Source organism: Leucoraja erinacea, chromosome 20 (genome assembly GCF_028641065.1).
Source record: "Leucoraja erinacea ecotype New England chromosome 20, Leri_hhj_1, whole genome shotgun sequence".
Classification (NCBI taxonomy): domain Eukaryota; kingdom Metazoa; phylum Chordata; class Chondrichthyes; order Rajiformes; family Rajidae; genus Leucoraja; species Leucoraja erinaceus.
The window spans coordinates 18,287,652-18,315,394 of NC_073396.1; the positions used below are offsets into that span (position 1 = coordinate 18,287,652).

Genomic DNA, 27,743 nt, shown 5'->3' on the forward strand with positions numbered 1-27,743 from the left:
AGAACAGAAATAGAGAGGCTACACTGCAAGATGCAAACCATTGGTTAGCTGCAAAAATAGGATGGTCAGGTTACAGTTTGCCAAGAAGTTATTAAAAGAGCAACCACAGTTCTGGAAAAGGGTCTTGTGGACAGATGAGATGAAGATTAACATATCAGAGTGATGGCAAGAGCAAAGTATGGAGGAGAGAAGGAACTCCCCAAGATCCAAAGCATACCATCTGTGAAACACTGGTGGGGTGTTACGGCCTGGGCATGTATGGCTGCTGGAAGTACTGACTCACTTATCTTCATTGATGATACAACTGCTGATGGTAGTAGCATTATGAATTCTGAAGTGTATAGACGCATCCTATCTGCTCAAGTTCAAACAATGCCTCAAAACTCATTGGCCGGCGGTTCATTCTACAGCAAGACAATGATCGCAAACATACTGCTAAAGCAACAAAAGGAGTTTCTCAAAGCCGAAAAATGTTCAATTCTTGAGTGGCCAAGTTCATCACCCATTCTGAACCCAGTTGAGCATGCCTTTTATTTGCTGAAGAGAACCAAAGGGAACTAGCCCCCAAAAGCATAAGCTAAAGATGGCTGCAAAACAGGCCTGGCAGAGCATCACCAGAGAAGACACCCAGCAACTGGTGATGTCCATGAATCACAGACTTCAAGCAGTCATTGCATGCAAAGGATATGCAACACAATACTAAACATGACTACTTTCATTTACATGACATTGCTGTGTCCCAAACATTACAGTGCCCTGAAATAGGGGGACTATGTATAAACACTACTGTGGATTGTCACCTTGTCGTGGTGGAGAAGCTTGTGTGATCCTGAGAGCGATGCCTTCTGGACCTATGCTTCTGGTAGGGCCATTCATGGCGGTACGGTCGAGAGGGAGGTCTCTGACAAAGAGCAATCCAACCACGACCTCAACGGTAGAACAGGCGGAGGGTGATGGCTGACCTCAGAGTAGTGTAACAACGGTTTTGAAGGCAGAGGAAGGCTGCAGCAGAATAGGGTCTCCGGTTGTCTTGGACTCCATGCCACTGGATCCTGACGCAGATCTGTCAAGGACCGTGTGGTGGCTGTCTGTGCACCAGTCTCCCCACGTTAAACAAAGTCACGCACCATTGGTCTCCACTGCCCACGTTGCTCCAAGGTGTGTGGATCGCGGATCGGCCTCTACAGACATCTGCAGACCCACAAGTAGACGACCCTATGGAGAAGAGAGCACAGACATACTCGTTTCGAGTGACCGCCAATGAATTTGTGCATGGTGAATCCAAAATGTATAGAAGTGGCCTTTATTAAAATCTGACAATGTGCTTTTTTTTCTATTACAAATCTCAAATTGTGGCGTACAGAGTCAAATAAATAAATGATGGGTCTTTGTCCCAAACATTATGGAGGGCACTGTATGTGGAATATTGTGTGCAATTCTAGTTTTCCCCATTACAGGAAGGATGTGGGGGCTTAGAAAAGAATGCAGAGGAGGTTTACCAGAAAGGTGCCGTTCGTGGGGGTATTGGTTGGGCGAGCTTGGACAGACTTGGATTATTTTCCCTGGAACACCAAAAGTTGTAGGGAGACCTGATAGAAGTATATAATTATGAGAGGCATAGATAGAGTAGCCACAATCTTTTTCCCAGGGTGGTAAAAGCAAATACTAGAGGTGAGATGGGCAGTTTAAAGCAGATATGCGGGACAAGTTTTTACATGGGTTCATGAGTGCCTGGAACGTGCTGCTGGGGGTGGTAGTTGAAGCAGATTAGTCAGTGGCATTTAAAATTACTTTTGATAGGTATATGGATATGGAGGAATGTAGGCTATGTGCAGGTAGGTAAGTGACATAATGTTCGGCATCATTTGGTATGTTCGGAACAGACATTGTGGGTCAATGGCCCTGTTCTTGCGTTGTTCTGTTCTATGGTTTATGTATTAATACAGTAATCTCTACAAATTTGATTTGGCAAACGATTATGTGAACTAAATCAGTAAGTTGCTGATAAACAAAATTCTATAAATTTGACTATTTGGATCAACCAAGCAATAACTTGAAGCGGATGGAGTTTCTGTTCAATCACATCAATAGAATTCTTTGCTTTTGCAGGCTGTTAACAACTTCAAAAATGAAACCGGCTACACAAAAAGATCTCGTAAACAGCAGCTGACCCAGCAGCTGACCCAGCAGCAGCCACGGCTACCTTCTCTTCCAATTCAAAATCAGCTGCCCAGTCTGAGGCCATTGCATTCCATCAACCCTCAGACTGTTTTGCCCTCAACTAGAACAGCCATCTCAAAGTCGGCAGATCTCCCACTGACTAGTGCTTCTGCAACTGGGCAGGTTTCTGTTGCTATCTCCCTTCCGAGTGCAGCTTCCGCCCCAGTACGTGCTGCTTCTCCTGCAAAAGGAAACCGAGATTCCTCTGCTGCCAGTATCCCTGCTCCAGACGTATCAACAGTAGCTGTTCAGCTTCATCATTTACCTTCAAAACATGAGGAAGGAGATATTCTGTAAGTTTTATCCTTGTATGAACAGATAACGATTGAAAAGCATCTGAGAAAACTGTTTAGCAGACTGTATAAATGAATAAGAATTTCTGTACAGGAGTACCCATCAGTCCACTGTTCATGTGCCTCTCCTACATGGAATAATTCAGCAGACTTAGTTTGTGTGAAGAAGGGTCCCGACCCGAAACATCAGTCATCCATGTCCTCCAGGCATGCTGCCTGGCCTGCTGAGTTACTCCAGAACTTTGTGTAGTTTCATCTGAAAACTAGGCGCCGATGCCACTGGTCTGCATCAGCAAGCTCTTCACCAGCAGGCGCACCATCCGGCTGCAGTTTTTTGTTTCTACCTAGTTTCAAGGTGATGCCGACGTGTAAAATCTGACTTGCGTAAAGATTTACAGAACATAACCCTTACATAAGTCGGGGAGTGTCTGTATTCACTTTGCAAGATTGGGTTATGAGACCTGTCTGAGACAACAAGGGCCAATTTCAATAAGAAGGCATGACCGGTTGTAAGTAGATTGGGAGCAGATGCTCGCAGGTAAAGCAATATACAACATATGGGATGATTGTTGGTACAATGGGGGAGATTTGGGGAGTTATATGTAACCAAACATATAACAGGAAACGTGAGAGTCTTTTGAGGAATATAACAGTGCAGGACAGTAATTATTAAGGAAATTAGGAGGTTAGAAAAGGGCCATGAAATATCAGCAAAAAAAAGATTAAGGGGAAATCCATGGCATTTCGTAAAAATAGTAAGTGAAAGAGTAACCAGGCATTTATCTTTCCAATTTCCGAAGGCAGGGATTAAATAGGGCTAATCGGTATGGCTTTGTCGGAAATCCTGTCTCAATTTGATTTCTTTTTGAGAAAGTCACTAAGCATATCGATGAGAGCAATGTGATAGATGTTCACATAGACTTCAGTAAGGCCCCTGCCAGGTTTCTATATCACAAACTAATTGGAAAGGTTAGATCCCATGGGATTCAGGGCAGGGTGGCAAATTTGCACCCAGGTTGATTGGAAGTAGGAGGCAGAAGGTGATAGTGTGGTGCTATTATGATGGGATGAGTGTGAGCAAGCAGTATTGCATCACAAAGATCAGTGCTGCGACCATTGATGTTTGTCATGTGCATTAAAAACTTGGATGTGAATATAGAAGGTATGATACCAATATATGTGATGTCGTAGATAGCAGGGAAGGTTTTCTGAAAGACTGCAGCTTTTGGATCAGCCAGAGTGAGGTAATAGCAAATAGAATTTAATCCTGACAAGTGTGAGGTGGTTGATTTTGGGAAATCAAACAAGGGTAGAATGAACACAGTAAATGGTAGGACCTTGGAGTGTAGATAAACAGATGGACTTTGGGGTACAAATCTAGAGATCCCTAAAGGTAGCAACACGGGTGAATCGGGTAATGTAGGAATCTGGATACGTGCCATCATTGGTTGCAGCATAGACTACAAAAACTGGGACAACATATTACAACCTTTGTAAACATTGGTTAGGCTGTATATGGTGTATTGTCTGCAGTTTTGGTCATATTATAGGAAGCATGTGATTTTGCTGGAGAGGGTACACAGGCACCTCCGCCTCCTTCACTCCCAAGGAATACAATCCCAGCCTATCCAGTTTTTCTTTTCCACTCAAGTCTTCCAGTCTCCCCAACACCCATGTGAATATTTTCTCAGTCCCCTCTAGCTTAATCAGAACTTTCCTCTTGCGTGGCAAAAAACTGCATACAACTCTCCAATCGCAGCGTGACCATAGTTCCGTACAACTATAATGTGACGTCTCAACTCCTTTACGCAAAGACGCATAAAATTAGGTTAAGTGAGCCACCACCCTGTTTACCAATGTCACCATTTTAAAGAAACTATATACTTGTATTCCTAGGTAGACAAAAATGCTGGAGAAACTCATCGGATGAGGCAGCATCTATGGAGCGAAGGAATAGGCGACGTTTCGGGTCGAGACCCTTCTTCAGACTTGTATTCCTAGGTCTTTTTGTTCTACAACACTCCCTGATGTTCTGCCATTCACTGTGTATGTCCTGGCCAGGTCATCTCCAAATGTTGTTAATTATACCACCAACGTCCTCATCCAAATGGTTAATATATAAATGACAAACAACGGTGAATGCATCGCCAATCCCTGTGGTCATAGGCATCCAATCCGAAGTGCAGCCCTCCACTACCACCCTCAACTCCTACCACCAAGCCAATTTTGTATCCATTTGGCTGGCTCACCTTGGATCCCATGTGATCAAACTTTCCCTGCCAGCCTGCTATGTGGGACCTCATCAAAGACCAGTCCTCTTTGTTACCTCTTCAAAATAAAATTCAAACTAATGAGGCAGTTACCAGCTCATCAAACCATGCTGATTACTTGACAAATACTTTGAATTACCTGACAGAACGCTATGAATATAATGCAAATAAATGGTATTAGTGTTGGTAGGTACAGTGAGTAGCCAAAATGACTGTTTCTTGAAGAAAAGGTAGGTTTCAAGGTTGTGTAACTGCTGGATTGCCATTTTCTTAATAAAAACTATCTTATTCACTAATTTATTACTCCCAAGTCAGCAACAATGTGGTTGATTCCTCACTTCCATTTGGCAAAGGAGGAATAATCCATTCAATTTAAGAGCCTTGGATGATGACCAATAAATGCTCCCTATGCTAGCAATATCCACATCGCGTCCCAAATACATTACCATCCCAAAGCACCATTGCAATTGTTGAATCATGCAATGTAGAAACAAACCCTTTGGTCCACCAGATTCATGCTGACAAAGTATTTATCGATACCAATCCCATTCACTAGCTTTTGTCTATAGATTTCCATGCCTATTCCAATGTTTTAACCAACTCTTTAATGTGTATTGGCTGCAGAATAGGTCTGCATTTTTTTAATTACACAAATTATCTATTTATTGCCTTTTGTGATGAGTGAACTGAGGTAGGAAATTTATGATTTGAATTTAGGAAATTCACTTTGGTGAATGAATTTGAATAGATGTTTGCATCTTCCCGGATAACTAATAAATCTGGAAGATAAAATTAGATTTTTTTTTAAGCCAGTGTATGTTATTACTTCCGGTTAGGGAAATTGGCAAATCCACTGTGACCGTTACCTCTGGAATAACCACTGCCAACCCATCCATGCCTACAAGCAGCACCTCGGCACTTAAGGTAAGTTATTGATCTTGTCTATGTTATTAGTTAAATTTTGCTTTGCATGTCTTACTGATAAAGTAGTTAACAACCAAAGGTTTACAAAGTACTATCAATGCTCGATATTACACAGCCAGCCACAACAACAGAATGCTTCAGTGAGCTTTTTAAGGGGCAAAATCTATCTGAAGAGGCTATCTGAAGTTTTCCCATTCTGTTTGAGGATTACATATAGCACCACACACTAGGCATCCAAATACCATGGGATAACAAGGCTAAGAAGGAGTGTAGTTTCAGGAGACACAGAGGTAAACCAGCAGGAAAACCATTATGCCAAAGAAGTTACAACGGTTAAAATAGAACAGAAAATGCTGGAAACACTTGGATCAGGCAAGAGAGACAGGGTTAATGTTTCAGTCCAAGACCCCCAAATAGTGAGATAAGGATAGAAACGGTGAGAACAATTAAACCAGAGAAAGGATTATAAATGGAAAGGAAGAAGATATGAAGGTAGATACATCTCCTGGTCTGTTCAGATAGGTTGATGAGGAAATCAAGGATCCAGTTAAAGAGGGGGCCCAGTTTTGTGAGCTTGGTAACCAGCTTGGAGGGGATGATGGTGTTAAATGCCGAGCAATCTATGAACAACAGCCTGGCTATGTGTATTTATTGTCCAAGTAGTTCAGTGCAGAGTTGACAGCCAGTGAGATTGCATCTTCCGTTTACCTGTTGTGGCAAACATGGATCTCTGGCACTGTGAGGCAGCAGCGCTATCAACTGTGCCACCCTTAATATTTGACGGTTGATTCAGTGAATTCAGAAAGTATTCAGACCCCTTTACTTTTACCACACTTTGTTACGTTACAGCCTTATTTTAAAATTGATTACATTCTCTTTTTTTTTATCATCAATCTACACACAATACCCCAGAATGAAGAAGCTGAAACCGGTGTTTAGAAATTTTTACAAAGTAATTAAAAATAAATAAGTGAAATATCACATTTACACAAGTATTCAGACCCTTTGCTACAATGCTCAAAATTGAGCTTGGGTTCATCCTGTTTCCATTGATTATCTTGAGATGTTTCTACAACTTGATTGGAGTCCACCAGTGGTAAATTACATTGATTGGACATGATTTGGAAAGGCACACACCTGTCTATATAAGGTCCCACAGTTGACAGTGCATTTCAGAGCAAAATCCAAGCCATGAAGACGGATTTGTCCGTAGACCTCCGAGACAGGATTGTGTCGAGACACAGATCTGGGAAAGGGTATAAAACAATTTCTGCAGCATTGCAGGTCCCGAAGAACGCAGTGGCCTCCATCATTCTTAAATGGAAGAACTGGAACCACCAGCACTCTTCATAGAGCTGGACGCCAGGCCAAACTGAACAATCGGGGAAGAAGGGCCTTGGTCAGGGAGGTGACCAATAACTCGATGGTCACTGATCGAGCTCCAGAGTTCCTCTGTGGAGATGGGAGAACCTTCCAGAAGGACAACTATATCTGCAGCACTCCACCTATCAGGCCAGACAGAAGCCACTCCTCAGTAAAAGGCACATGACAGCCTGCTTGGAGTTTGCCAAAAAGCACCTAAAGGACTCTCGGACCATGAGAAACAAGATTCTCTGGTCTGATGAAACCAAGATTGAACTCTGGTTGAACTCTGCCTGAATGCCAAGCGTCACGTCTGGAGGAAACCAGGCACCGCTCATCACCTGGCCATTACCATACCAACTGTGAAGACTGGTGGTGGCAGCATCATGCTGTGGGGATGTTTTTCAGCTGCAGGAACTGGGAGACTAGTCAGGATCGAGGAAAAGATGAAAGGAGCAAAGTACAGAGAGATCCTTGATGAAACCTGCTCCAGTGCGTTCTGGACGTCAGACTGGGGCAGAGGTTCACCTTCCAACAGGACAACGACCCTAAGCACACAGCTAAGACAACGCAGGAGTGGCTTCATGACATGTCTGAATGTCCTTGATTTACCCAGCCATAGCCCGGACTTGAACCCGATCGAACATCTCTGGAGGGACCTGAAAATAGCTGTGCATCGATGTACCCCATCCAAGCTGACAGAGCTTGAGAGGATCTGCAGAGAAGAATGGGAGAAATTACCTAAATACAGGTGTACCAAGCTTGTAGTATCATACCCAAGAAGACTTGAGGCTGTAATCGCTGCCAAAGGTGCCTCAACAAAGTACTAAGTAAAGGGTCTGAATACTTATGTGAATGTCATATATCAGTTATTTTTAATTGCAAAAAATTCTGAATGCCTGTTTTCACTTTTTTATTATGGGGTATTGTGTGTAGATTGATAATTAAAAAAAAAGAATTTAATCCATTTAAAAATAAGGCTGTAAAGTAACAAAATGTGGAAAAAGTGAAGGGGTCTGAATACTTTCTGAATGCACTCTATCTTGTGCATTTTGAGGAAGCTTGGTATGTTGGAAAAGCAAACTGCTGGAGTAACTCAGCAGGTCAGGCAACACCTCTGGAACATGGATAAATGACTTTTTGTGTCAAGACCCTTCTTCAAACTGCTTGTGGTGGGGGAAGAAAGCTGGAAAAGTGGAGAGGCAGGACAAAGTATAGGCCGACACAGGCGAGGGGGATTTTTGGGCAGGCAGAAAGTTGGAACAAAGGCAGCCGGAAAGCAGCAGGAATCACAAACGTGACAGGATCTCACAAAACTCCCATTGGGGAGAGGAAGTGTGTTAGAAATTCATACAGTTGGAATTGAAATCACTAGGACTCTCTTCTATGTGAATCATTGAGGAACAGTGCAGTTGGCATATACTTGGTTCAAAATATAAATATCCAGGGCAAGTTACAAAATTGGTACTCTACTGAGATGCATTTAACTCTCAGCAGAACAGTTGAATCATAGTCATAGAATACAGAGTGCAATATAGAAATGGGCCCATCACTACATTATGCACTACACTAATCACATTTATCTGCATTAGTCCCACATCCCTATGTGATTTTTCCTATCTAAATATCTGTACAATTGCCTTTTAAATGTTGTAATTGTAACCACTCTACCTGCAGCAGCTTGGGGAATTTAATTAAGCAATCTAGAATTAAAAGTTGGTTTGGGGTTGAAACTATTGGATTATCATTTTAAATTTTAAGCAACTTTAGGGACGACCAATAACTGCTACTTTCGTCGGTACTGGTCACATACCTGTCGGTCATGTACCATTAAGCTTGATTGTGGTGTTCTTTTTTCAGGGTTATCAGGTTCCTGTTCTTGGTCATCCTGCTTCACATGGACAATCCATACCTACAACAGGTTTGTCACTTTGGAAATGATTGTCAGATTGCCTTCCAGTTGTAAAATCTAGTTAAGCATCACATTATTTTTATTTGTAGGTCAGCCAATGAGGACAAGTGGTGTTCGACCACCAGGAAACAGATCAGGCTGGGAACTGTAAGTAAGAACTGTTATATCCACACTCTTCAGTGCTGGAGAAGCTGCCTAACCTGTGGAGTTACTCCAGTATTTTGTCTTTTTTTGTAAACCAGCAACTGCAGTTCCTTCTTATTTCATTAAATCTATCGTTATTTCAGCTTTGGCGACACATCTATTCTGCAAAGTCCTTTGCTCTTCAAGAGTCCAAATAACTGAATCTGTGCCGCCTGCACCAACTCTTCAGCCATATATTCACCTGTACTATCTTGCAGTTGTTGCCCTCCATGGCACACGGCACTGGGAGCAATCTGAAGATTATAACCCTCAAGGTCCTGCTTTTTAACCTTTTGCCTAATTGTTCGCTGTACAGGACCTTATCCCTTTTCCCAGTATTTAATTTGTGCCAGCATGCATAATGACTTCCAGTTGCACGCACTCTCCCTTTAGGATATTCTGCAGCCGCTCGAAGACATCCTAGACCCTGGCACCAGGGGGACAATATACCATCCTGTAGTCTTGTTTATTGCCATAGAGTCTTCTGCCTGTTCCCCTAACTAACAAGTCTTCTATCACTGTTACTCTGCCTGACTTCACATTCCCCTGCTGTGCCGCAAATCCAGGTCAGCGCCAAAGACTTGAGTGCTCTCTCCTGGCTGGTCATAACTCCCAATGGGAAAAAAAGGCATATCTGTTGTCGTGGGGAACGGTCACAGGGACCCCTGCACTCACTGGTCCTCCCTTTCCTGGAGGTCACACATCTACTTTCTCCTGCAACCTAGGGGTGACTACTTCACTGTAATTCTTATCTATGACTTTCTCAGTCTCCCAGTTGATCCTGAGGTTGTCCAGCTGCTGCTCCTGTTCACTAGTGTGATCTGTAAGGAGCTGCAGCTGAATGCATCTCCTGCAGGTATAGTGCTCACTAGAAATCTCTCTGACTTCCCACATCCTGAAGGAAGAGCATACAACTGCCCTATCTGTCACCGCTAAGGCACTAGATAAAGGAATATTTAAGAATAAATGAAAAACACAGAATGCACCATATCCTGCTGATACCCTCTACGCTGAAGCTTCCTGAGCCAAAGCCGTGCACTTACTCTCATCATGGCTAGTCCCAGCATGCATGCTCCACTAGTATATATCTTTCTTTTATACACAAACTGGGATCAGTCACTCCAAGATGCCAAAGGTGTATGTATGCCATTGATATTTCGAAGTGCCAAACTTTTGTAATGTTTATTGCACCTACTTAAATTGTGGGGTAAGACTGAACTGTAGCCCACAATTTATGAATTTATGCAGCCTATTGTCACCTGGCCAAGCTACATACACAATGTTAATTATTAAAATAATTGAAATCAGAAAACTGCAGATTCTGGAAATTGGAAATAATAACAGGAAATGTTGGAAATGCTCAGCAAGTTAAACCACACCTGTGAAAACCGATATTAGAAAATCCCTGTAACTGTTTTTCTCTCCCAAGTACCATAGAAACATAGAAAATAGGTGCAAGAGTAAGCCGTTCAGTCCCTCGAGCCAGCATCGCCATTCAATATGATCATAGCTGATCATCCAAAATCAGTACCCCGTTCCGGCTTTATCCCCATATCCCTTAATTACAAGATACAAGATACATTTAATTGTCATTTGGACCCCTTGAGGTCCAAACGAAATGCCGTTTCTGCAGCCATATATTACAAACAAATAGACCCAAGACACAACATAATTTACATAAACATCCATCACATTGCTGTGATGGAAGGCCAAATAAACTTATCTCTCCACTGCACTCTCCCCCCCCCCCGATGTCAGAGTGTCAAAGTCAAAGCCCCCGGGCTGGCGATGGCGATTGTCCCGCGGCCATTAAAGCCACGCCGGGGGGTGCGAGGTCGCACACCGGGTCTAGGTGTTAGAGCCCCCGGCGTGCGCTCGCAGAGTCCCGCGGCCATTCCAAGCCGCGCGGGGCGGTGATGTCAGGCCCCGCTCCAGGAGCTCTTCGACCCCGCAACTCGGGCAGGAGAAGTCACCGTTGCGAGAGCCCTGAAAAGCGGTCTCCCTCCAGGGACCCGCGGGCTCCCGGTGCCGCCGTCCGCAGACCTGCAGTTGAAGCCTCCGACTCTCCGGTCGGGCCGCAGCAGCAGCAGCAGCAGCGCTCTCCTCCACCGCTCCACCCGCTCCGGACTCGGCCAGCTCCGCGACGGTGAGGTGAGTCGTCGGCACCAGAGCCCCCGGTCTCTTCCTGTTGGAGGCCGCTCCTCATTGCAGCCCCAACGATAACGGAGACCCGACGAGAAAAGGTCGGGTCTCCCGTGCAGGGAGAGATTTAAAAAGTTTCCCCCCCCCCCCCACCCCCCACACACACACCCCAACAAAAAATAACAAAAACTACATAAAAACATAGACAAAAAATAATAAAACGCGGACGGGCTGCAGAGACCGCTGCTGACGAGAGTCGCGCCGCCCACCGGAATTCCCTTGGCCCTAAGAGCTAAATCTAACGCTCTTGAAAACATCCAGTGAATTAGCCTCAACTGCCTTCTGTGGCAGAGAATACCACAGATTCACAACTCTCTGGGTGAAAAAGTTTTTCCTCATCTCAGTCCTAAATGGGCTACCCCTTATTCTTAAACTGTGACCCCCCTGGTTCTGGACTCCCCCAACATCGGGAACATTTTTCCTGCATCTACCCTGTCCTATCATCTAAGAATTTTATGTTTCTCTAAGATCCCCTCTCATCCTTCTAAATTCCAGCGAATACAAGCCCAGTCGACCCATTCTTTCATCATACGTCAGTCCCGCCATCCTGGGAATTAATCTGGTGAACCTACTCTGCACACCCTCAATAGCAATAATGTTCTTCCTCAAATTAGGAGACCAAAATTGCACACGATACTCCAGGTGCGGTCTCACCAGGGCCCTGTACAAGTGCAGTAGGACCTCCTTGCTCCTAAACTCAAATCCTCTTGCAATGAAGGCTAACATGCCATTGGCTTTCTTCACTACCTGCTGTACCTGCATGCTTACTTTCAGTGACTGATGTACAAGCACACCCAGGTCTTGTTGCACCCCCACTTCTCCTTATCTGACACAATTCAGATAATAATCTGCCTTTGTTTTCTTGCCACCAAAATGGATAACCTCATATTTATCCACATTATACTGCATCTGCCATGCTTCTGCCCACTCACCCAACCTGTCTAAGTCACCCTGCAGCCTCATAGCATCCTCCTCACAGTTCAACTGCCATCCAGCTTTGTGTCATCTGCAAACTTAAGAGATTTTACATTTAATTCTCTTGTCTAATTCGTTAATATATATTGTAAACAACTGGGGACCCGTTAATTCCTACTCTCTGCTTCCTGTCTGCTAACCAGGATACCATGTGCACACTGATCTCTTGTGTGGGACCTTGTCAAAGACTTTTTGAAAGCCCACATACACCACACCCACTGGCTTTCCCTTATCCATTCTACTTTTTACATCCTCAAATTCCAAAAGATTAGTCAAGTCAATCCTTCTATGAATCAAATCTAATTTTCCTAAACTCTAGGGAGTGTAGCCCCATGCCAATTGACCTATCTTCACAAGACAATCCTTGTCACTTGAATACAACTGAAAGAAAACTTGCACCACCTCCAATGAAAGAACTGCAGATGCTGGTTTATACCGAGGGTAGACACAATATGCTGGAGTATATGCGGGACAGGCAGCATCTCTGGAGAAAAGGAATGGGTGACATTTCGGGTCCTTCTTCCCTTCTTCCCCATTCCTCTACAGAGATGCTGCCTGTCCCACTGAGTTACTCCAGCATCTTATCTTCCAAGAAAGACATGTTCCTCCACAAGTCCAGTATATATCGCCAGCGCATTTGATTCTAATTAAATAGTATTGTTTTCTTTCAATAAATCTGTTTACCATTTAGCTTTGACGGGTTTCAGTGCAATTTAAAAGCAATTTTAGTATTTGTAGAATGGTGTCATTTATCCAAGAAATTGCTTCCAGTTTACTTTTTGCATTTGAGTAGCCAATATGAATCTCTAGAAGCTGGTGTTCCTCACACTCTCCATATCAGATTTTCCATAGTATGTGGACATTTATTTGAGGATGCTATAAAAATGTTCATTGATGCATCTCTATTTATGGTATCTGCTAAAAGTATTAACCGTCACTTTTGAGTGCTTGTGAATCTGCAGATCTGTTATCTCACCACTTGTTTTTAAATCTGCTTCATTAGACCATCCAACAGAGGGCATCATAGTGATCGGATTCCAAGAAGTCGAACACAGGGAATTACAAACCCTCCCCCTGTCTATGTGCCTCCCCCAACTCTCTACCCTCCTCCACCTCACCCAGTTCCTCTTCCACCAGGGGTGCCTCCCCCTCAATTTCCTCCACAGTTTCCCCCAGGCCAACCCCCACCTACAGGATTTAGTGTCCCTCCCCCAGGATTCCCTCCAGCACAAGCCACAATATCTGCCCCCTGGGTACCGCCTGCTACTCCAGCAGCTCCTGCCAATGTCATACCAACCGTAACGCAAGTGCCTCCACTGTCCAGGGAAGAATTCTACCGGGAGCAGCGACGGCTAAAAGAAGAGTAAGTGAATGAGCATTGATTTCAATGTCTGTAACGTCTGGCGTTTCCAAATACCACCATGAAATCCTTAGCATGGGTTTCACCTTTATATTTGTTTGCGCCCGACAGATAGAGCAGCAACCTGTACGACAGAACAACTGGGTACTGCCTGTTATTAGCCTATTTGTGTTATATTACAAATTATTTCAAGAATGGCAAATATTTCAGGCCACTACACCTGTCCCTTCCATTTCAAAAATAGTATTTGCCTCCACCACTTCCTCTGGCAGCTCATTCCAAATACTCTGTATGGAAAAAGCTACTCCTCGGCACCTCTCACCTCACACCCATGCTCGCTAGTTCAAAACTCCCTTTGCTCTGAAGAAAAGGATTAGCTATCTTTTCTTAATTATTTAAGCTTGTAAAAGGTCACCCTTTGTTCAAGTGAAAATACACCCAACCCACTCAGTCGCTCCTTATAACTGCAGCCTTCCATTCCAACCCACTCCACTCTCTCAATTGCTACCACGTGCTGACTGCAGTGTGGAGACCTGAGCTTTCAGCGATAGTCTTTGACAATATTTTGTACAGCTACAACATGAAGCCCCTACTATTCTTCATGATACCTCAACCTTTTAATGCCAGCATACCACATTCACCTTCAACACCACAGTCACATCTGTGTGGAGTCTTTTAAGTTCCTGGGTACCATCATCTCCAAGGACCTTAAATGGGGGGGGCTACCATCGACTCCACAGTCAAAAAGGCACAACAGAGGATGTACTTCCTGCGGCAGCTGAGGAAGCACAATCTGCCACAGGCAATGATGGTCCAATTCTATACTGTCATCGTAAAGTCTGTCCTCACCTTCTCCATCATGGTCTGGTTTGCCACCAAGCACGACATCTGGAGGGTGCAGCGAATTGACCGATCAGCTGAGAAGGTTTTGGCTATTGATGAACTGTACACTGCCAGGGGCAGGAAGCGAGCGGGTAAGATCATCTCTGACCCCTCTCACCCTGGCCACAAACTCTTTGAATCACTTCCCTCTGGAATGAGACTCCAGACTGTCAAAGCTGCCACAGCCAGACATAAAAACAGCTTTTTTCCACAGGTAGTAGCTCTACTCAATAAACAAATATCTGTAGCCTCCTTTTGCTCTGGTATTTTATTTAATTCACATGTTTAATCAATAATGTTTTATTAGTAATGTTTTATATGCTATTCCTAATTGTCACTATATGTTGTTGTCACTTGCGCGCGGAGCACCAAGGCAAATTCCTGGTATGTGAATACTTGGCCAATAAACTTATTCATTCATTCTTCCATCTCCACCTATGGCATCACTTTTAGTAAGTTCTGGACATTATGCCAAAGTCTCTCTACATTAGTGTTCCTAAAGTTCCTGCCATTTATTCAATATCTCCTAAAATAATTTGATCTCCCAAAGTGCAATACCTTGTACTTGACCCAATAAATCTCCTTCTGTCACTGCTCCAGTTGATCTGTCCGACTGTATCTTTAAACAACTGTCATTGTCGAAGACTGCCAGTTAAGGGGCTGTCCCACTTGGGCGACCTATTCCGTGAGTTAAGAAGAATGCGTTCGACCTTCAAGCTCGAGGGCACTCGCCTGGAAAGCCTCGAGCTGGATCGACCGTCCGTGTTGAAACCACCAGCTCGATCAACCGACTATGTTGAAAACCGCGAGCTGGATTGACCGATCACACACACACACGCACGCACAGACACCGGCACACACAACAGGACACACACACACAGACACAGCGAAGACGGGGGGCCAGGGAAAGCGGGGGAGAGCTGTCTGCGCGATGAAGAGGAAGGTAAACGGCTGCCACAGTGTACGGTAAGTCCTGGAGAGGGGGAGAAGGAGTGGAGCTACTTTTAAGAAGTATAATGAAGTTTGGCGGTAGGTCGGTTTTCTTTGGTCCTGAAAACTCAAATGAGCCAATCAAAATGCCCGGGCAGCGAAGGAGATTGCCTACGGCTGCCCTCGACTGCCTGTAACTAAATAGCGACTGCACTGCTCTACGGATCAAAAAGAACCGTGCCGACCAATTTTCACTCGCAGAAAATTTTTCAACATGCTGGAAATGTTTCCGTGACATAGCTGAGGCCACGAGTATTCGGGAACTTCCCTCGAGCATGAAGGAGAGTTCCAGCGACCTCATAGGACCTCCTAGGACCACGTGTTGACCATGCTGCGAGTTTGAAGGTCAAAGACACTCTTCTAAACTCGCAGATTTGGTCGCCCAAGTGGGACAGCCCCTTTATTGTATTACAGTATCCTCCATAATGTTTGGGACAAAGGCCCATCATTTATTTATTTGCCTCTGTACTCCACAATTTGAGATTTGTAATAGGAAAAAATCATGTGGTTAAAGTGCACATTGTCAGATTTTATTAAAGGCCATTTTTATACATTTTGGTTTCACCATGTAGAAATTACAGCCTGTGTTTATACATAATTTCCTCCCCCCATTCAGGGCACCATGATGTTTGGGGGACACATGGCTTCGCAGGCATTTGTAATTGTTCTTGGGTGTTTTATTGCCTCCTTAATGCAGGTATAAGAGAGCTCTCAGCTTTCTCTATTGCCCTTGAGCAAGAGGACAGCTCTTTCTGTCTTCCGGTCTTCTGTTACCACACCTTAGTCCAACAAAGATGCAAAAATCTCTGTCAGAACCCTGATGGTCTCCTCCCTTGGTTCCCTTTGTATTCTGAATGTGTTCCCTTTGCGTGTGTATTCTTGTATCCAAATGCTTCCCAATCTTCCTTCCTGATAAAGATCACGTGTGTGATTGCTGAGTGAAATATTTGAAGGCTCTCAATTATTTATTGATTTTTTGTTTCACTTTTCTATTTCAGAGAGAAGAAAAAGTCAAAGCTTGATGAGTTCACCAATGATTTTGCTAAAGAGCTAATGGAGTACAGAAAAATCCAAAAGGAGCGCAGACGTTCCTACTCCAGGTAATTGGTTGTAATGGAATCAATGAACAGTTTTAAGCCCATCATGCAGCAGGTTACAAAATGAAAGTTTGTTTCTAATATTCGTTTGGCCTTCAAACATCGGCATAAACCAATCAAACAGCTAGTGGAAACACAAGCATTGCAAAATGACATTCTCAAAATAAATTAGAGTCCCTTGTCACTTCGATTTCCTTCCCCAGTATATGTATCTTTTGGGAAATAGAAATTCTGCTGCCCTCTCCATTTATCATGCATCAGAACTTTGCAACTGAGAAATACCAGACATGGCTTTAGTAATCGGAGCAATGTCAATAGTTGGCATTGGCATCTTGCTGCTACTTTCTGATTTTTGAGCAGTTTAAATCGGGCAGTGTAAGTACATGAGGCGTTCAGGCTCTGCGATACATTTGCCTCCTCTACCTCATATTTTTTTTAAACTCCATTCCCTAATTTAATTCTTTCTCTGGTGTCGCTGACTCTCCACCTCAACAGTCTTGTCTCCTGATCACTTCTCTGCTAATAGCGATGCCAATGCTCTCGTGCTTTAGAATTTTACTGACGATGTTTGTGGAGTTGAAAAGATCTAATTAGGATATTTTCAATTGCACTTTTATAACTGCTGTTTTAACATTGGTTAGCACATATAGCAAAAGCTACTGTATGGTGAAGTAACTATGTGTCAGTGTTATGGCGAGAAAATACTAAGAGCTTCGGTATTGGAGCATGTCATAGAAACATAGAAAATAGGTGCAGGAGTAGGCCATTTGGCCCTTCGAGCCTGCACCGCCATTCAATATGATCATGGCTGATCATCCAACTCCGTATCCTGTACCTGCCTTCTCTCCATACCCCCTGATCCCTTTAGCCACAAGGGTCACATCTAACTCCCTCTTAAATATAGCCAATGAACTGGCCTCAACAACCTTCTGTGGCAGAGAATTCCAGAGATTCACCACTCTCTGTATGAAACCTAGCCATACATGTTAGTCACAATGTTTGCATGCCTGCAGAAGTCCTCGCCACAATAGGTGACTGGCCACAGTGCCAGTGCTTTCTGCACATGCAAATTTAATTAGTTTTAGTTACAGAAACCAGACGAAATAACTGGTCTTATCAGCCATCAATGGAATTCATTTTTTGATCTGCATCTTTTGTGTTGTTGAAATATCTCTGGACTCTTGTTTTTGTCTTGTTCATTTAAGACTACCATTTCAGGTGGGTGGCAAGGTGGCGCAGGAGTAGAGTTGCTGCCTTACAGTGCCAGAGACCCGGGTTCAATTCTGACTAAGGGTGCTGTCTGCGCAGAGTTTGTACATTCTCCCCGTGACCTGCGTGGGTTTTCTCCGGTGCTCTGGTTTTCTTCCACGCTCCAAAGATGTATATATTTGTATGTTAATTGGCGCCAGTAAAATTATAAATTGTCCCGAGAGTGTATATGATAGTGTTAGTGTGAGGGGATCATTGGTTGGCGTGAGCCAAAGGGCTTGTTTCCACACTATCTCCAAACAAAAAACTTAAGTCCAATTTGCTAACCGCTCTTACACCCATATCCATCTCGGTCAGATAGACACAAAAAACTGGACAACTCAGAGGGACAGGCAGCATCTCTGAAAAGAAGGAATGGGTGATGTTTCTGGTCGAGACCCTTCTTCCATCTCAGTCAGGTTTAGCTTCAATTTTTCAAAACCTAAGCCGTAACTAAATTGGCATATCGCTAGAAAATTATTGATATAAGTTTACCACTGTTAGTGGGCTACCTCCTTGAAGATTCACCTTGAGAGTGTTGCTGCCTTGGTTATTCATTTTAAGCTGCTACATTTAATACTTAACCTGCCTTCACTTTCTGCTCAGGTCCCGGTCACGTTCATACAGTGGATCATCATTCAGTGGCAGCTCCTACTCGTATTCCAAGTCAAGATCTCATTCCTCGCGATCTTATTCAAGATCAGTCAGTCGATCCCCAAGTCGTTCCTACTCAAGATCACCTTCATATCGAAGAGGCGGTGGAAAGAGTAGGGGTTATCGATCAAGATCCAGATCTCGTGGGTTTCATAGGTCCAGATCTAGGTCGCCATCTTACAGAGGATATCGGTCTCGTTCCCGATCTCCAAATTACAAGCCCCATTCTCCTTACAAAAGGAGTATTCCACAGGGTGAAAATGAGCGTGAGTTTTATGATCGTTACAGAGAACCACCACCACCGTTTGATTACAGAGAACTATATGATAGACCTCGTGATCCAAGAGATTCTTACGAAAGAGAGCGCTACAGAGAATGGGAGAGGCGATGCCGAGCATGGTATGAATATTATAAAGGTTACAATGGTGGTAATCAACCACGACCTCGTTCTCCCACAAATAAGGACCATTTGTCTCCTGAGCGCTTTGTCCCACCTGGTACCAGGCGTGACATTTCACCTCATGGTCGGGGCCGCAGGGACGAATATCCAACAGAGCAGTTACCTCGGGGCCGTAATGTAGGTGGTGCCTGCAATTATCCAGAAAAGTACCCTTACAGAGAGACTCATGGTGTAAAGGAACTGAGAGGGTCAAAGGAAAAAGAAGTAACAAACCTTCGTTCTGACTCGAAAGGTACAAAGCACAAAAAACACAGGAAGAAGAAAAAGGATGAAACCGATCCAGTCAGTAATCCGGAGTCTTGTCGAGATGCAAAGAAGGCTGTGGAAACGGTAGGTGACGATAGCAAAGGAGCTGCCTTGTTTCTGCCACCCAGCAGAGACGATGCCACACCAGTGAGGGATGAGCCTATGGAAGGGGAATCAGTTGCTTATAAATCCATGTCTGACAAAGACAGGAAAGAAAAATCTAAATCTAATAAAATGGAAAAAGTGAAGCGGAAAGCAGAGAGCAGCATGCCCAAGAAAGAGTCGTCTGGTAAAAGTGCCAAAGCAGCGCAAGAGAAGCCGCCAGAGAAAGAGCGGGATAAGTCACCTCATAGTGAGCTCAGCATTAAAAAAAACAGGGAGGAATGTCCTGCCAAGGTCGAGTGTGTGAAAGTACAGCCACTACCCAAAAGTGAGAAGTTTTTTCTGCCCAGGAAGCTGCAGCTCAAACTGGGCAGAGAGTACAAAGAAACAAAACCAGCAAAGGAGGAAAAGCAAAGAAAGGATTATCCCAGGGAGGAGACAAAACATGAGAAGCACGATAAAACAGTCAACAGGGATGAAAAACTGAAACGGACAGTCAAAGCAGATGAGAAGCCAAGGCAGCCAGAGGCAAAGGCTGACAAGCGTAAGAGGAAAAGTGATGAAAAAGTGGCAGACAGAGAGCTTGGAACACCTCCAACTAAATCATCAAAAGTAGAAATATCCGAGGCTGCAAAACCTTCAGCGAAACCAAAGACCACGTCTGGTACTGAGAAAGCAGCCAGAGATTTTGTAGAATCATCTTTTGAAAATGAGACGGTCACTCCAGCAAATCTTCCAGTGAGGAAGATCAAAATAAATAGGGAGAGTGGAAAGAAGATTGTAAGTGGAGAATCTCCAGCTGCTCCGGAGGAGGCACCTGAGTTATCAGAGGTCAATGGCGGAAAATCCAAATCGGACAAAGTGAAAACCAAGGCGAGGAGGAAAGTGGCGGGGAATGAGATGACTGGTTCAGTCCTGGTAGATTATACAAGGTTAGCATGTTTCATGGGTTTTTTTTTTTTATCATGCTGGCATTTGTTAATATCATGTAATCTTTTTTTTGGGGAGCTTAGTAGGGCAGTGACTTTTTTTGGGAGCTTAGTAGGGCCCATTTTTTGATCATGTATTTGGTTATTGCAGTCACATTGTGACAAACCCTGTAAATTTGCATGACTATCATGAGTAATGTTGATGTTTTAAATTACCCCGCAATTATTGGGAATGTGAAGTATTGCAGTTGTAGATTTAGTTTTAAAGCAGGGTGGAAAATATGCTCTATTTCTCCCTATAAAGTGTGAATTTCTGTTAATAGTTAGCATACTTTTTAACTGAAATTAGATTTGCTAAGAAAAGTCATCTTCAGTTTAAGAGTGCCACACACTTCATCGTCCAAAGTTGCACAAACTGACCTCATGTTCAATGTCACTGCCTTCCCTCGGCAAGCTCATGGCGCTAACCCTGTCGGTTGCCATGAGGTGTTATATTTAATCTGTGAGGTAAGGTGTTGTCTTTTGGGAGCACTAACAGAACCTGCACAGTGAACCGTAGGGCTCAGGGGAGTGTTGTAGAGCAGAGGGATCTGGGAGTACAGGTAGCAAGGGTGGTCAAAAAGGCTTTTGGAACATTGGCCTTCATCAATCAGAGTATTGAGTATAGAAGTTGGGATGCTATGTTGCATTTGTATAAGACATTGGTGAGGCCGCATTTGGAGTATTGTGTTCAGTTTTGGGCACCATTGTATAGGAAAGATGTTGTTAAGCTGGAAAGGGTGCAGAAAAGATTTCCGAGCATGTTGCTAGGACTCAAGGTCCTGAGCTCCAGGGAGAGGTTGAGCAGGTTAGGACTCTTCCTTGGAGTGCAGGAAGATGAGCGGTGATGTAATAGAGGGATACAAAATCATGAGGAATAGATCGGGTAAACGTACAGACTCTTGCCCAGAGTAGGGAAATCGAGAACCAGAGGACATATGTTTAAGGTGAGGAGGGAAAGATTTAATAGGAACCTATTAAAGGGGTAACTTTTTCACACAAAAGATGGTGGGTGTATGGAACGAACTACCAGAGGTAGTTGAGATGGGTACTATTGCAACGTTTCCACGCCTAATAATATTCTGTGTTGGAAGGAACTGTAGATGCTGGTTTACACCAAAGAAAGACAAAATGCTGGAGTAACTCAGCGGAACAGGTAGCATCTCTGTATAAAAATAATGGCTAACGTTTTGAGTTGAGACCCTTCTTCAGACTCTGTCTTGCTTGCACGTACTCTCCACAGAGCACTTGCACCTTCACACGGCTGCTCCCATCTGGCAGTTCCATTAGTGTATGCTTGTTTTTTAAGCACCACCTTGGAGCATTCACTCCGAGTGCTAACTGTTTACAGCTGCAAAATTGAATCTTCCCACATCACGTGTGTGTTGAATCTGCCTTTATAAATGTTGGCGAAATGGAAATATGTGATGAATACATTAAGCCTGGCCTTGAAGATCATGGCGGATTCTCTAGTCCTGCACATCCCGATTTCTAAAGAAGGTTTCCAAGGGCTTTTCTTTCAATAGTAAACCAAATACATCCTGAGAGTTTAGGTGGAGTCTGAAACCACAGTGCCAACATTCACTTTCCTTTCTGCGTTGGGGTTTTCTGTGGGAAGACGAAGTAAGGTCAATCTATGGGTGTGTGCCATGCTTCTCTCTTGAACTGGAGTAGTCTTTAAGTAGCCATATGTGGGAATTCTAACTTATTGTGATGGGTAGCATTACAGACAGTAAAGGGATAATTATACTTTTTATTTACCACTCCCAGCACCAGTTCTGCAGGAGGGAGCCCCATGAGAAGAGCTGAAGAGAAGTTGGATGCAAAGAAGACAGTGATTAAGACTATGGAGGAGTACAACAGTGATACCAGACCCCCAGCTGAAGATGAAATTGTCATTGTCCAAGTCCCTCGATCCAAGTGGGAGAAGGAGGACTATGAGACAGATGAAGATGAAGGAAGGGCGGCGGCAGCAGCAGCAGCGGCAGCAGCAGCAGCACTAAACCTTGTAAAACTTGCCAATTCTGGGCAAGGTGTGAAGCCTACAAACCCAACAAAGCAAACTGATAAAGATGCTGTTCCTGCTGAGAAACCTCAAAAAAACATTAAGGATCTAAATGTGGAGGAGCCTCAGCAGGATGCTGTTACACCTGGAAAAAGTGTGATACTGAATGAGAAAGTTGCAAAGATCAAAGATAAGGAGCATAGTACGATGGACAGAGAGGTTTTGGACAAGAAGAAAGCAGCTATTCAGCTTGACAAGCCAGCGGTTGCAGAGCGGGATATTGAGGCAGCAAATGGAAAGCATCTTACTTCAGCTGCAAAAGAGCGGCAGGTTGAAAAATTAGAGCCAAATAACCGTGGTGCCTCAAACAAAGATTTGGTTCCTAACGTTGACAGTAAGACAGACGGCATCAACAGGCACATCCCACTCACCAAGCAGAGGGAGGAGCGGGGCCGCGATACAAGGAGGCGAGATTCCCCCAGTAAGGGTGAAGAGCTGACACATGGACAAAAGGGAAGAGATCAACAGACAGAAAGCAGAAGAGGCAGTACCGAACCCAGGAAAATCGATCACCATCCTGAGAAAGACAGGAAACCACAAACGACCCCAAGAAGTGGATCGGAATCGAGGTCTGGTACTGAAGAAGTAAAATCGGTCTCCTCCAGCAGAGGCAAGGAAAAACCTGCCTTTGAAACACGGAGCAGCAAGGACAGGCAAGTAAGTGGGAATAAGTTGGCCCATCAAACTGAAATATCAACTGAAAAGAATGAGCAGGAGCTTTGTGTCGGGCGGGGTGACAGGGATCATGGTCGCCCCCGGATGCCAGGTTCTCTCTGCCGTTCGAACCGACTCTCCCGGCACTCCTTGGATCTGGCCAGGGAAACAGACGAGGCTGCCTTTGAACCGGATTACAGTGAAAGTGACAGTGAAATTGAAGCAGAGCATACAGTAAAGGATGGAAAGGATACAAAACAGATCACAAATGAACTGACAGAGGTCAAAGGTGTGCCTGTGGGCTCCAGGAGTAGTGCCCCTAAAATTCGCACCCAAAGCAGCCCAAGTTGCAGCCACAGCCCAAGTGAGAGTCAGACACGCAGTCACAGCAGCAGTGCCAGCTCAGAGGACACACAGGATAGCAAGAAGAAAAAGCGAAAAAAGGAGAAAAAGAAGCACAAAAAGCACAAGAAACACAAAAAGCACAAGAAGCATCTCGGTGTTGTACTAGAGCTGGACAAAACTCAAAAACACAAACACAAAAAGAAAAAGTCCAAAAAAGGCAAAGACAAAGAGAAGGACAAAGACAGTGACCAAAAGGTCCGATCATCTGTCATTGTCCGAACAACAGAAACGGATTAGACAGATGTCTGCATTGTTTGGTCAGACTCTGCCGCAAGTATTTGGAAGCTTTGTAAATATTCACTCAGACATTGCTATTCTGCTCTGAGTCTACTGAACTACTATTCTGGAGATTTTGTTTTCTGTAATATTGAGGGTTTATAAATTAGCAATTTTTGTACAGAATTATGTTTGACCGTGAGTGGTCAGATTATGCTGCAGCATTTTTAAGTGAACTATAAGACTACACTGGGAACTACTGTGAAATTTTCACTGAACTTTTTTTTATAGCTATGTATACAAGCTGACAGTGTAATTAATGTAAATGTTTTGCTTGATGATTTGCAGTACAAAGCCTCACTGTCATCTTTTGACTGAATAAATTTTCATTGAATTCATTAGTCTCTTTAAATACTGGTCATTGTGTTTTTCCCATTTCCAGTTAACAAAGCTAACCAAAATACTCAGGGGGAAAAAAAAATCTTATCACATGATTATATTTTTGGTTGGTAATACCATGGATTTCTGAGGATCGCTAATAATGATGTGATTCTCTCCCATTCTTGTGGGTTTTTTTACTAGTTCAGTGATTAAGGCTGTGGGCCGAGGAGCTTTCTCGTTCAGGTTTGTGACCCAACTCGCGGAACTACCTAAATTTTTAACATATTGTGTAAAAATATTATATAAATCATACATGAAACTCGTCAAGACCAAAACCTGCACATTTTTAAGAAATATGAGAAAAACCTCAAATTTTCTGAGTAGTAATTGCCCAATCAATGCAAGTTTGACATTGAGGTCGGACGCAAATTGACCAATCCCGCGCTTTGTTTTATGGTCGCTAGGCAGCGAGGACCCTGGGATCATGGCTGCCTCCTCATTACATCAAAACGTAATTGTTTCCAAGGATAAAGGTAATGCTCACCTTGCTGATAATTTTGTTTTTCAATTGATTTATCTTTATAATGTTAACTGTTAAATAAAAATGATAAATAACAAATGTAGAGCTAGGGTTAGGATTAGGGTCAGTCTGTTGGTCGGGCTTGTCGGTAGGCTGATGGATGTTGTGGAGGATCGAGCGGGCCGCCGGCGGGTAGTGAGGGTTGGGCCGGGCCTTCAGGTGGGTGGTGAGAGCGGTTGGTTGGGCCGGGCATCTGGCGGGTGGTGAGTGTTGGGCCGGTCCTCCGGTGGGTGCTACGAGGGGTCAGTTGGGCTGTCAGGCTGCCGGTGTGTTGCAGCCATAGTGACAGAGCCGGTGCTATCGGGGTGCTGAAGGCGGCGTGCAAGGCAGTGCTGCTCCCCATCACCACCACCAGAACGGCATGCTGGCTGAGGTGGACACGCTGCGGGTCCACACGTACGGAGCCCGCAGCCGGTCCCAAAGCGGCTCCAGCTCCAGTCACCAAACTACATGATATTTTCCACAGAAGATGCCTTAGCCTTCCCCCAGCCTGGCACTGCCCCAGTCCCACTTTAGCCGTGACCCCCACTCTGCACATGGCGGCAGTCTTATTAAAAAAAAACAAAAAAAAACTCATAATTATATTCATTATATTATTTTATATGATAATACATAATTATATATGACTACAATCATATTCGCAAGTTATATAATATATATATATATGGTTTAAAGAGACTTTTAGGCTGTGGGCCGAGCATCAAAATTGTGTCTAGAAATAGGATTTCGTGACCCAAGTCACCAAACTACAAAATTTTCCACAGATTTGGATGAAATATAATTGAGAAGGATGTCATAACTCGCCATTGCCAAAAGTTGCACATTAATTAGAAAATGAGATCGGGAAAATAAGCGCCATCTAGTGGCCAATGCCCGTATTACACCATGGGCAGTCCATTTAAACTATTATACCAATATATATATGTAACCTGTAAATATGAATGTAATCATAATATGATGAATATAATTTTGAGTGTTTTTTTAATGACACTGTCGCAGAGGTCCTGCTCTTGAACCAGCCTAATTAATGGGTTAGGGCAGTTCTTGTGGGTTCCTTCCTTTACTGAACCCCACTGACTGCCAGTGTGCAGAGTGGGGGTGACGGCCATAGTGGGACCGGGGCAGTGCCAGGCAGGCATGTTCCAGTCGCTTTAATAGGAAATTAAATGAGACTACAGCAGATGTCCCAGGTTTTAAGGGCTCATGAACCTGCCTAATTAAAGGGTCAGGACAGTTCATCTAGGTTTCCCCATTTACTGAACCCCGCTGACTGCCAAAGTGGGGAGAGTGGGGGTGACAGCCATAGTGGGACTGGGGCAGTGCCAGACCTGTAAGAGACCTGTCTTATTTCTGATGTAAATGTCACATCCTGGCCAAGAATCGAATGCTCTGATGTTTACTCGATGAATATTCATTTTAAGCTACAATGAGTTTATATTTATGTTATAGCCCCCCCCCCCCCCCCCCCCCCGATGGTGCCTTTGCAAATGTGGGCTATTACCTTTAACCTAAAAGAACCCTAAAAGTGTTGCATCTCTAGTTTGTGTGTGTCTGTGTGTGCCTTTCAAACATGTATCTGTGGCTGTGTGTATGTACGTGTGGATGGATGTATGTGTGCATGTATGTTTGGATGTGTACATGTATGTCTGTGAATGGATGTGTGTGTGTGTGTGCGGATTTATGTATGTATGTTTGCATGCATGGAAGTGTGCGTATGTATGTATGTGTGGATCGGTGGGTGGATTGTCGCAGTCATTCACCGGCATGCCATTATCATAAGTAATTCACTCATTGTTTAAATAATTTGACCAAATAAACAGTGAAACGATCCACATTAAAATGAAACTTTATATAATCATTTTTTCCCACAATTTATTTATTTTGTGTACTTTGAACATTTACAAATGATGCAATGCGCTGGTAGGACATGCCTACGGTCAGTGTGCTCGACAGTTGCTGTTTGTTGACTATGACTTGTCATGGATCGAAGCAGTCTCTTTGGGGCCGACTCATCTGCTTCACCATCAGGAACTGCCGCTTGAGGTGATTCACATGCTTCAGGCTTTTCAGCGTCTTGAACTCAATTGAAAGAGGAAAACAGAAAAGGAATGAAAAGTAAAATAAATCAACATCCTCAAATATATCTTTTCATTTTTCAAAGTAACATCATATGACCATAAGTAAAAAGATTTGTTGTTTGAGTCCTATCATTACCTTTCTTCCTTCTAGACTTTGCTATCGCTCGATTTATTGTTGTTATGTTGCAGAAGCACTCTGCATGATAACCCGGGATACACTGCTGCCTCCTAATAATAGAAGATAATATGTGTCAGGGTGTATTTTACTTCTTTTCATGTTTTATATTATGTAAGACAATATCGACATATCAATGAGGAAATGAAACATGTATGCATGTCCAGGTAGATGGGATGGCAAGTCTGCAAATTATCAAATTAGTATTCATTAAAGCACAGTGAATGTCTACACAAACACTTTTGTGTGGACAGGCTCTGAAGAGTGGAGGGGCAGAAGCTGCAGAAAAAAAAAATCTCATATTACTTAGGTCTGCATGGACTTCGATTCATAAAATGTCAATCTCTTCTTAATGTCAATGAGACTGACACTGTAATTTACAGCCATAGATAAGACTTCAAGTTCAAGTGCAGGAGCAGAGGGTGCAGAATAGCTAGAGAAAGAAACATCTCATAGTACCTAGGTCTGCATGGACTTCAATTCATAAAGTGTCAACCTCTATTTAATGTCAATGAGATTTACACTGTAATTTACTACAATTGATAAGTTATTTCAAGTTTCAATAGAGTCTACAGAAAAAAAAAATCATAGTCATTAAGTCTGCATGGACTTCAATTCATAACATTTAAACCTCTTCTTAATGTTAATGAGAATAACACTGTTACCATAGAAAAACTAGTTCAAGTTCACATATCACCAATTCATTTCTACAGAAAAATCAACCATTTCTGACCATTTCTCACTGCAATGGAAGCCTATAAATAGCGATCGATATCCCTCCGTTTTTCTCCCGTTGTCGGGGTCTGGAAACGGCCGCTACAGACGGCACTATGTACAGACT

The 27,743-nt window shown here is 43.6% G+C and overlaps 1 protein-coding gene across 2 annotated transcripts in view; it reads left to right on the plus strand.

Moving 5' to 3' along the window:
- LOC129706863 (E3 ubiquitin-protein ligase RBBP6-like) overlaps nt 1-24,086 on the plus strand; it is a 70,420-nt gene extending 46,334 nt beyond the window's left edge. For both annotated transcript variants that reach the window (XM_055651444.1, XM_055651445.1), the window contains 8 exons: nt 2,110-2,513; nt 5,620-5,707; nt 8,930-8,990; nt 9,071-9,128; nt 13,345-13,704; nt 16,572-16,673; nt 18,525-20,312; nt 22,119-24,086. In XM_055651444.1, the coding sequence (XP_055507419.1) occupies nt 2,110-2,513; nt 5,620-5,707; nt 8,930-8,990; nt 9,071-9,128; nt 13,345-13,704; nt 16,572-16,673; nt 18,525-20,312; nt 22,119-23,709 (4,452 nt within the window). In that variant the 3' untranslated portion in view covers nt 23,710-24,086. The remainder of the gene's footprint in view (nt 1-2,109; nt 2,514-5,619; nt 5,708-8,929; nt 8,991-9,070; nt 9,129-13,344; nt 13,705-16,571; nt 16,674-18,524; nt 20,313-22,118) is intronic.
- Nucleotides 24,087-27,743: the final 3,657 nt, after the last annotated feature.